Genomic DNA, 10,099 nt, shown 5'->3' with positions numbered 1-10,099 from the left:
AGAGCGCTCGGCGACCTCGGCTGTGTTTATTGATACAAGAAAGGGGTTCACTAGAGTCGGGGACTGGGCGGCGAGGGGCCTTCTCCAATTCTAGTTTACGCATGAAGTAACCGAGGGTTACAAAGGGTCTGGAGGCAGGTCTGGGGTCTGAAAGTGGAACGCGATCCTGAGCCAGGCTGGGGAGGTCAAAGAGCCCCGTTGGTCGAGCTCAGCGCCACAGCACGCTGTGCCAGGAAAACTTTATTCTGTGCCTCCTGAGGTAAAGAGAGGTGGAGGTGAGAAAGACCTTCTCTTCCCCCCGTGCCCCTTTCCACCTCCACCGGGACTCTTTTCAGGGACCCGGCCTGGCTCACCGTCTCTATCTGACGTCTGAGCTCAGAAATGAGGCGTCCATAGGAGTTGGCCAGAGCCACAGTGTACGCCATCAGGATGCTAGAGGAGAAGGAATGGAGGCAACTCTGAAATACTCTTCAGTTATCTTCAAGGTATGGCTCCTTAGAAACCAGGACCCCTAAGACCCCTCCTTCAGACTCAAGGAGTTCAGTACCCCAGCACACTCCTCCCTCCTTCAGATTCAGGAGTCCTAATTCCCGCCCTCTTCCTCCTTTGGACCTAGCACTCCAGAGCCCCAGCCGTCCTCCTCTCTGAGACCCAGGAGATCAGGCCCCAAGTCCCCTCCTCGCTTGGACACAGGTGGTGGGGACCCCAGGTCACATACATTAAAACTCACACCGGAAGTTTGGGCTACCTCACCTGGAGATCAGCAGAAGAGGCACAGCAAAAGCCTGGGTTCCCAGGAAGAAGAGAAAGTTCTGGACGGTCTGAGGGAGGCTGGAAATAGACTCTGGGATCTGGGCCCAGATGGATGGCTGTCCCCGGAATGGACCACACGGCTTAGAAGGTGGGATCCTGAAGTCAGAGACAGGCTGAGCTCAAGGAAGGCCAGGAATCTTAACACCGAAGGAGGGCAGAGGGAGGGAGAGAGGCAGGAGCCGCTCACACTTACAGGAAGATGCTATAAAGCACGGGAACCGCAGAGACGGCCAGACCCAAAAGAAGGACCAAGGGGAAAAAGAAATTCACTGTGGAGGCCCGGAAGGTGCGGGAGGCCGGGGAGCAGATGGAGAAGAGGGTGAGCTGGTGGGGGAAGGCAAGGAAAAAGGGGAACTGAGACAAAAGAATCTGAGCCTCTCCTTTTTCCCGATCCAGGAGTCTGGGCCCCCTCCTCATTCAGGACCCAGGAGACTACTAAGTCCCCCATCCCTCAGATCTAAAAGTTGAGATAACCTAGAACCCTTCTCCCAGATTCAGAAGTCTGACCTCCAGTCCCCTCCTTTCTTAGGACCTAGCAGTCTGGGCCCCCAGCATCCTCCTTCCCCACGATCTAGGAGTCCAGTCCCCAGTACCTCCTGCTTCAGACCAAGGGTCCTCCCTATCCCTCACCTTCTTCAAGAAGAAAAGCAGCAGGAACTTGGCTGTGTTGAGCAGGGGCAGTAAAGGGCAGAAGAAACTGCCCACCCAGACCACTGTCTGTGAGTAGATGAGCCCCAGCACCTCGTCGGGTACCTGGAACTCCAGGGTCCCCGCCAGACGACCCAGCGCCCCAGGACAGAGACCACACAGAAGCCTGAAGGGCGGAGCCGGGCCGAGTCAGGGGCGAGCCGGCAGTTTCCCCGCCTTGTCCCGCCCACCAATCGGAAGGGAGACTATCTGAGACGGGGCGGGGCTTTCAAGATTCCACGTGGAGGTGGAGGGGGTGCGTCCAGAGAGCGGGGCCTGAGAACTGGAGGATGCCTGCGGCAGGGGAGGGGTCAGAGGGAAGTAACCACCTAAAACGGGTTGGAGGCGGAGTCCGCAGACTTAGGGCAAGGAAAGGGAGCAATCAGGGGCTGCAGTAGCAAAAAGGGTCGGGGTAAAAGGAAGAGAATGGCTGGAAGGGTGGGGCCTGTTCCAGGAGGGGCGGGGCCACGTCGAGGGGCGGGGCTCTCACTTTCGAGGAAACTGGATAAGTAACATGACTGCCAAGCTAGTCAGCAGATCAAAAAGCAGAAGCTTGTACATCTCCTGGCCAAGCCGAGTCTCCCAGCACTGAAGAAGGAAGAAGAAGGTTAGAAAGACCTCAGGACCCAGGAACCTGGAGGTTCAAGCGTCCGAGTCTCCAATTCACAAGCCTATGGAATTCCATCAACACTTCTTCTGAGGGCCCTTGTTTTTTCAAGCATTCATACCTCTAGGAGAGTATTCCAACACTCCTAGCTCCTCCTTCCTCCTAAACCAGGCGTCTGGACCCACACAGGCACATCTTCCCATCAGAGACACAGGATTTGGAGCCCCATATCGTCCCACCTAAGAACTCGGAGTTCCATCCCCTCCCACTCACCGGAAGCTCTTTGTAATTGTAGCCACAAGTTTTGCACTCCTCAGCCTCCGCGTCGCCCCCACAAGTGATCTGATTCCAGAGAGAGAAGAGCAGGACCACCAGGGAGGCGAGGCGGAGAAACACAGTCCTGGCAAGGGGAAGGCGAGGGAAGAGAATCAGCACTGACCAGTACCCACCACTTGTCAGTTCCCTCCTCAGTGGAACGCACTCACGATTCTGCACATTTCACAGACGAAGAAACTGAGGCTCAGTGACAGAGTCAGGATTTGAATCCAGATCTTCCTAGGTCCCATTTCCGCGGGATTTCCACGTCTTATTTACCAGAACCAACGTTCCTGGGGCGACTCCTCCCTCCCCACCCCGCATCAACCCCAGCCCACCCCGTGAGGCTGGAACCTGAGCAGGATAAAAACGATCTGGCGGCTCCGAGTGTAGCCCTCCAGTGGGGCAATGAGGGCGAACACGGGCGGCAGCACGAAGTTGACCCCGGAGATGAAGATGGACGGAAGGTAATTCATCACCAGCTGTAACAGTGGCATCTGCTGGACAAAGGGCGTCCCCTGGGAGGGAGGATGAACCAAGAGAAGAGGCTCTGGGATCCTGGAGGCAGGAGCCCGAAGTCCGGAGTCTAACATACTTCCCACACTTCCTCTCTGGCATCCTAGGAATCCTAGACTTCCATCTCCTCCCTCCCCCCTTGGAAATGTAGTTTCCAAGGCCCCCAGACCCTCCTCTCCCAAGACCCTCCGCACCTGCAGCTCCACGGTGTACCCCGTGGCCCAGTAGATGCCATAGAAGGCTGCCCCCAGGAGCGCGACCACCAGCAGGTTGACCAGCACCCGCACCAACCAAACCCTGACGTGCTGGGCCAGCGTCCGCCCCGCAGCCCGGCGCCGCACCACTGCTTCCTCCAGCTCCACCTGAAGCGGGGAGAGATGTCCACTGGGGCTCCATTCCTCGAGGCCCGGGCCCCTCCAGAGCTCCTCCTCAACTTAAACCGACGTAGCACTCGCTCCACCCGCTAACGACCTCTGCAGTGCCTGTTCCACGCTCTGCAGGGCCCTGGAGAGACCCGGCCCCCTTGCCGCCACGCCCACGGCTACAAGCCCCACCCCCTCCCCGGCCAATTCCAGCACTCCACCTCCGTGGCTCCGCCCAGCATTCCAAGACCCGCCCCTTTCCAGCCAGGTCCCTTGACCCAGCTCTACTTGGCGCGAGGCCTGGAGTTCCAGCTGGGCTACACCAAGTCCCGCTCCTTTGTGGCCACGCCCACCGCTTAACTTTGAACTAAGGTGCCTTAGGCCCCGCCCCTTTCTTGCTGCTTACTTTTTCCTGCGTCCTTGGACCCCAGGCATCCCTATTACGGCCTCTTCTCGACCCTCCCATTCCCCAACATCCGCCTCCCCTAGGAGGAAGCTCCGCCCAGCGTCTGTCCCGAATCCCGGCCGCTGAGCCAGGCCCTGTGTGGTATCCCAGCCTGGTCCTGTCTGGCCCCTGTCCAGCTGTAGCCCCCGCCCCACAAGCGGACCTGCAGCTCATACAGGAGGATGCGCTGGCGCAGTCGCACGTGGTTGTCCCCGCAGAGGCCAAAGTCCCAGGCTGAGAACACCCGGTGGCTGTAGCTGGTCAGAGCCCCCGACTCGGCCAACAGTGTCTGCTTCAGCCCGGACACTGAGCTGAGAGAGGGGAGACCCGGGAGACTGGGTGTACGGAAGGACAGCCATGAGCGGGGAGGCGGGAGACACCCCTCTTATGGACACAGGAGGAAAATGAGCCCTAAGACTTTTGGCATTTGGTGAGCCGCCACCTGATGGAGGATTCAAAGAGGCGGTGACGCACAGTCATTGGGGGCAAAGGCCAGGAGAGATTCACAGACAGACGGATAGAGCGGATGTCCCAAACAGAAACCTAGGAGGTGGGGACAGAGCTCCAGAGAGAAGGGGGTAGGAACCCAGAGTGACAGGGACAAGGCCCTGGGGAGACACAGAGACCCCAAAAGGAGATTCAGAGAAGGAGAGACAAAGGCTCAGTGAGAAAGGAGAAAATAATTCTAGAAGGGGGGGGGTCAAAGAGTCAGAGTGAAGGACAGATATTCAGAGAAGGTGGTCAAGGGAGAAAGACCCAGAAAGAGGAGGACAGAGACCCAGGAAGGAGACAGAGACCCAAAGAGGGGGGCAAAAACCCAGGGAAGGGACACAGGACCAGAGAAAGGGGCAGAAACAGTAAGAACTGGACAAAGAGACCATGTCCACCCTCACCACCCTGGCCCTAAGTCCCCATCATTGCTCAAGACAATAACTACAGAAGACTCCTGTGTCTCCTTACTTACTTCCTGTGCCCTCTTAGAGTCTATTCTCTGTTCTTGAGCCAATGGGGCCGCCTTGTGGCCTTGTGGTGCAGATAACATGGTATGCTCCTGTTTAAAGTCTATTCTACAGCTTCTCCCTGCTCTTAAAGTCTACGCTTCTTGCTGGCATAACCAGCCAGGGCCTGCCTACTCCTTGAAGCTCAAATCATGCCCCTTCTACTCATACTGGCCTTTTATTTCTCAGAACACCCCAAACCTCTTTTCCACCACAGGGCCACTTGCGGTTCCCTCTGCCTGGAATACTGGTGTCCTGGCTGTTCAACTGCCTGGCTCCTTCTCATCTTTCTGGTCTCCATCTATAGGTTCCCTACTCAGAGGGGCCTTCACTGACTACTCCATCTAATGAAGGTCCCCACTCATTATTCCATATCACAGGGGTTGGCAAACTATAGCACATGGCGCTAATCCAGCCCAACACCTGCATTTGTAAGCTTTGAGAGAGAGGGAGAGAGAGTAGTAGTAGTGTTCTAATTCTTGATATGGGTGTGAATGTACCAAGCTCTACCCTTTTATTTGTATACTTCTTCTGGATGTGTGTGACACTTTTTAAAATTAAAACTAAATCCAAAATTGACCACTTGTTCCCTGTTTGATTCTATCACCCAGTCCAAACCACCGTAGTCTCTCACCTGAATTACTGCAATAGCCTCCTAACTATTCTACCTGCTACTGCCTTGCTCATGCCTTCGATTCATTTCCTCCCTCCCTCTCGTTTCTTCTCTCCCTCCTCTTCTTCACTATCTCTTTTCCCTCCCCTTCTCTCTTCCTCAAACCCATAGAGGGATCCTTTTATAACCTAAATCAGGTCAGGGTGATCTTTTGTTCAAGAACCTGCAATGGCTCCCATCTCAGAAAGAAGCCAAATTCTTTTTTTTTTTTTTTTGAGACAGAGTCTCGCTTTGTTGCCCAGGCTAGAGTGAGTGCCCTGGCGTCAGCCTAGCTCACAGCAACCTCAAACTCCTGGGCTCGAGTGATCCTTCTGCCTCAGCCTCCCGGGTAGCTGGGACTACAGGCATGCGCCACCATGCCCGGCTAATTTTTTTTTATATATATATCAGTTGGCCAATTAATTTCTTTCTATTTATAGTAGAGACGGGGTCTTGCTCTTGCTCAGGCTGGTTTCGAACTCCTGACCTTGAGCAATCCGCCCGCCTCGGCCTCCCAAGAGCTAGGATTACAGGCGTGAGCCACAGCGCCCGGCCGAAGCCAAATTCTTTACATTGGCTGACAAGGCCTTACATGATGTGGCCCCATTTTCCATTTCCTACTGCTCTCTCCCTCTCCTTTCCCCCTCCACTCCATCCCCACAAGCTTTCTTATGCTCCCTCAAACACACCAGGCTTGCTCCTGCTTTGCTCTGGCTGTACCCTCTGCCTCCTCCAATGGGTACCCCAGTACTCTGGGGAATGAGCTTTTCCCAGGTATTTGCTTGGCTGAACTTCTCACCTTCCCAATGTCTTTGCTTAAATATCATGTTCTCAGTGAGCTTCCTGGACCACCTGTTAATAGAGCAGCCTGCCCCAGGCATCTCTGCCAGCCTCCCTCACCCAGAGCCCCTAAGCCCCCAGCAGCTTAGAATTATCGCCTGCAAGCACCACCGAGACAAGATTCTGTTTTGTTGTCTGTTTTTCCCATCTGTTTTGCCCACTGCCTTATCCCAACTGCTTAGAACAATGCCCAGCACACAGTAGGTGCTCAATAATTATGTCACATGAATGAAAGAATCAGCCCTATTTGTTTCCTATGTAGCACTTTCTCCCCATCAGAAAGAAAACGTGCAACGAATGTGCATGCATGCGTGCTTGCTTAATATCTTACGTTTCCCGCTAGACTCTAAGCTACAGGAGTGAGAAAAACTTCCCGTCTTGTATCCCTGGCCTTCAGCAAGGATTTTAAAAATGGATTTCAATTCAAACGGAGGAAAGGGCCATAGAGCAAGACTCAAGATTCTCGGGGAAGGGGCTTCTACCACTACCACTCTCTCCACCCCCACCCCATCCAGGGGGTCGGGGGTGTGGGGTGTCACTGACCGATGCAGGATGAGCAGGAGGGAGATGAGACCACTGGCAAAGACTGAGCACAGGTAGGTGACTGCCAGGCGTGGGCGGGGCGGGTAGAAGCCATAGAAGAGAGGGGACCATTCTAAGTAACCCTGAGGAAGGAAAGGCGGAGCAGGGGTCACCGTGGCCCTGGCAGGAGGCCGGGTTCAGGTGCAGGTCAGTAAGGGCAGCAGGGCGCAAAGTCGGGGGCGGGGTGTGGGGGGACGGGGATCTCCCGGGGAACCAGAGACCTACTTCTCCCGAGAGCAAGTTGAAGAGCTGGGTGGGGAAGGTGACCAGGCCCTGTTGGTAGGGGTTATAGGAGCCGCAGGGCGAAGAGGTTCCAGGATCGGGAGGGCCTGGGGGAGCCCCTTCCAACCAGGTGGGCAGCAGCATCATGCAGGCCGTAAGCACAGAAGCCAGCACGTTGAGAAGGAGCAGGAAGCGCAGCAGGGAGAAGTAGGACTCGGTGCCGGCGCCAAACTGGCCTGCAGGGGGCAGCAGAGAGAGAGGCCTCGGCTCCTTCCCGAGTGTGGCCCCCAGCCCCGCCCTCCCCGGCCGGGGGACTCCTGACCACAGACCCAGGGGTCCTGACCCCCAGCCCCTCCTCAGACCTAGGAGTCAGACCCCCAAACCCTCCTCCCTCTCAGGCCCACCCCAAGGCACGGGCCCCAACCCCACCGCACCCCCGATCTTCTTCAGGGTCCATCCCCAGGGCTGCAGGGTGCGCAGGCCTCCCCTCATCTTCTCCTTGGATCTCTGAAGCACCTGGGCCCATTGGGCTGCTCTAGATCCCGAGCCATAGGCCACTTGGTCCCTGGCGTGGCGCTGCCTGGGGGGTGGGGGAGACAGAGTCAGAGACAAAATGAAGGGCTTAGCAGCCCCAAGCTGGGAACCACCCAAATGGAGAAACAACTCAACCGCAGAATGAGAAATAAACTGGTCTATTCATAACATAGAATACTCTGTAGCAATAAAACAGAAATAAACCTAATGCTACGCAGGACACAAAAGAATAAAGACTGCATGATTCTATTTACACCAATTCCAGAACAAGCACAGTGACACATTGCTCTTGAGGAATGCACACACAGGTGGCAATGCTATCAGAAAAGCTAGGAAGCAATCTCACATTCAGCAAAGGGGCTACCTTTGAGGGAGAAAGGGGACCTCAGAGGAGGGGCAGGTGGGGTGCTGCCTCGCTGTGTCCCTTGCTTGTCCTGGCTGCAGTTTACCTGGGCTCTCACTCTATAAATATCCTTGATATCTGTGGGGCATTGGTTCCAGGACTCCCTGCGGATACTAAAATCCGTGGATGCCCAAATCCCTTATATAAAATGGCCGAGTATTTGCATATAATCTATACACATGATTATATGAAATGTAAATGATATGCAAATGGCTGTTATGCTGTATCGTTTTAAAATTTGTTGTTGCTTTTTTTTTTTTTGAGACAGAGTCTTGCTTTGTTGCCCAGGCTAGAGTGAGTGCCCTGGCGTCAGCCTAGCTCACAGCAACCTCAATCTCCTGGATTCAAGCTATCCTCCTGTCCCGAGTAGCTGGGACTACAGGCATGCACCACCATGCCCGGCTAATTTTTTCTATATATATTAGTTGGCCAATTAATTTCTTTCTATTTATAGTAGAGACGGGGTCTCACTCTTCTTCAGGCTGGTTTCGAACTCCTGACCTCGAGCAATCCACCCACCTCGGCCTCCCAGAGTGCTAGGATTACAGGCGTGAGCCACCTCGCCTGGCCAGATTGTATTCTTTTTTTTAATCTGTACGTAGTGTTTTATGCACTTTCTATAGGCAAATATCCTGACAAAGTAAAAAAGAAAAAGCGGAAAAAGAAATCGAGGGAAGGAGGGAGAAAGGAAGGAAGCCCGGGGCCAGATTCAGGGACTGCCAGAGCCGCCACCCAGGGCCTCACTCTCAGAAGGGCCTGGCGCTGGGATTAAGGCTCTGCTGTTGCCATCTTCAAATGCATAATCAGTTCTGAAGGAGGGCACCCGCACTTTCATTCTTCACTGGGCCTACAAAGTATGAGGAAGGGGAGAGGAAAGAAAGAAGTAAAAGAGAGACAGGTTTGAAGAGGAGGAAGCAGAGATAAAGGCAAAGCAGAAAGGAAATAATAACAGATTTCAAACACACTTGGAAACAGTGAGAGGCAGAGACAGGCTTGGAGGGAGAGGAGAGAGTCCCAGAGCCACAGAAAGACAAGACTCACTTGAAGGGAGAGATGTAGGGACAAGCAACAGAGGAAAAAAGAAACCAAGAGAGGCAGCTCTGAGAGGGGACAGAGGGAGAAGCAGACCAGGGCGCGAGGCCTGGGAGAGATGGCCCACGGCTCAGGGTAGCGAGGGCCAGAGGGCGGTTGGGTCCTCACCTGTGTGCCCGTCTGGCCTGCATGGGCCAGGGCAGTTCCCGGGAAGAGTGAGGTTCTTGCAGCTCCTTTTGGGCGGCTTCTGTGAAGGCCTGCATGCTCCTTCCTCCATCCTCCTCCTCCTCCTCCAGCACCCCCCAAGGCAGCACCCCGGGGCCTCGGTACCGAAGGGTAGCTGCACTGGGGAGCTCGTTGAGAACGGAGGACAGCGATGGGCCTGGCAGGAAGGCAGAGGGCTGGGAACACCCAGGAGTCCAGCCCCCAGGCCTTCCTACCTCAAAGCAGGCGTCTGGGCCCCCTGCTCCTCTTCTATCAGGCCCAGGAGTTAAGAATTCCCAGCCTCTACTTCCCCTGGACCCAGGAGTCCAGACCCCTAGACCCCCTCCCCAAGGACCCAAGTGTGGACCTTCGAGGGCCCTCCTACACCAGGGCGGAAAAGTCTAGGATTTAACTTCCTTTTCTCTCTTATTGAGGAGTTTGGGAACCCAGCCCCTCCCATTCCTGAGACACCCAGGGCCTAGCCCCCAGGCCTCTCCTCTCAGGCTAGAGTCTGGTTCTCCATGCTCCTCCTCAGACCCAGAGTCCCGGCTCCTAGTTCCCTTTTCCGTAAACTCAGCAACAAAACCCTGCCCCCTTCAGCCCTCAGAGCTGGGCGTCCAGGCCTCCCCTCTCCTCCCCAGGGCTTCCACGCAGCCTGAAGGTTGGCTGGGTCTGAACTTCCCTGTTCCCCCACCTCCTCTGGCCTCCCGGGGGGCTGGCCACCCCCCAGAGGAGTCCCAGGCTTCCCAGGTCTGGCTTTCTTCCATGGCCCCAGGCGCGGCTCTGTCTCTGATGGCCGCCTGGGCAGGGCCTGCCCCAGGTAAGGGAGGGGCCTGGGGCAGGTCTGTACCTGGCCACCAGGTGGCCTGGAGAGAATAAGGTACACG

General features: G+C 55.6%; 1 protein-coding gene across 1 annotated transcript; it reads right to left on the bottom strand.

The window, feature by feature from the left end:
• Positions 1 to 7: 7 nt before the first annotated feature.
• TMC4 (transmembrane channel like 4) lies at positions 8 to 10,038 on the bottom strand. Its single transcript, XM_012770819.3, has 15 exons — positions 9,907 to 10,038; positions 9,177 to 9,390; positions 7,474 to 7,619; positions 7,043 to 7,275; positions 6,779 to 6,900; positions 3,909 to 4,056; positions 3,133 to 3,300; positions 2,777 to 2,940; positions 2,381 to 2,507; positions 1,991 to 2,088; positions 1,444 to 1,627; positions 1,007 to 1,137; positions 754 to 909; positions 354 to 432; positions 8 to 254 (listed from the first exon to the last, which is right to left on the bottom strand). The coding sequence occupies exons 1-15, from the start codon at positions 9,977 to 9,979 to the stop codon at positions 186 to 188; spliced, it is 2,112 nt and encodes a 703-aa protein (XP_012626273.1). The 5' UTR covers positions 9,980 to 10,038; the 3' UTR covers positions 8 to 185.
• Positions 10,039 to 10,099: the final 61 nt, after the last annotated feature.

This window comes from Microcebus murinus, chromosome 32 (genome assembly GCF_040939455.1).
Source record: "Microcebus murinus isolate Inina chromosome 32, M.murinus_Inina_mat1.0, whole genome shotgun sequence".
In the NCBI taxonomy this organism is placed as follows: Eukaryota; Metazoa; Chordata; class Mammalia; order Primates; family Cheirogaleidae; genus Microcebus; species Microcebus murinus.
This window is presented reverse-complemented; position numbering and strand designations above follow the sequence as displayed.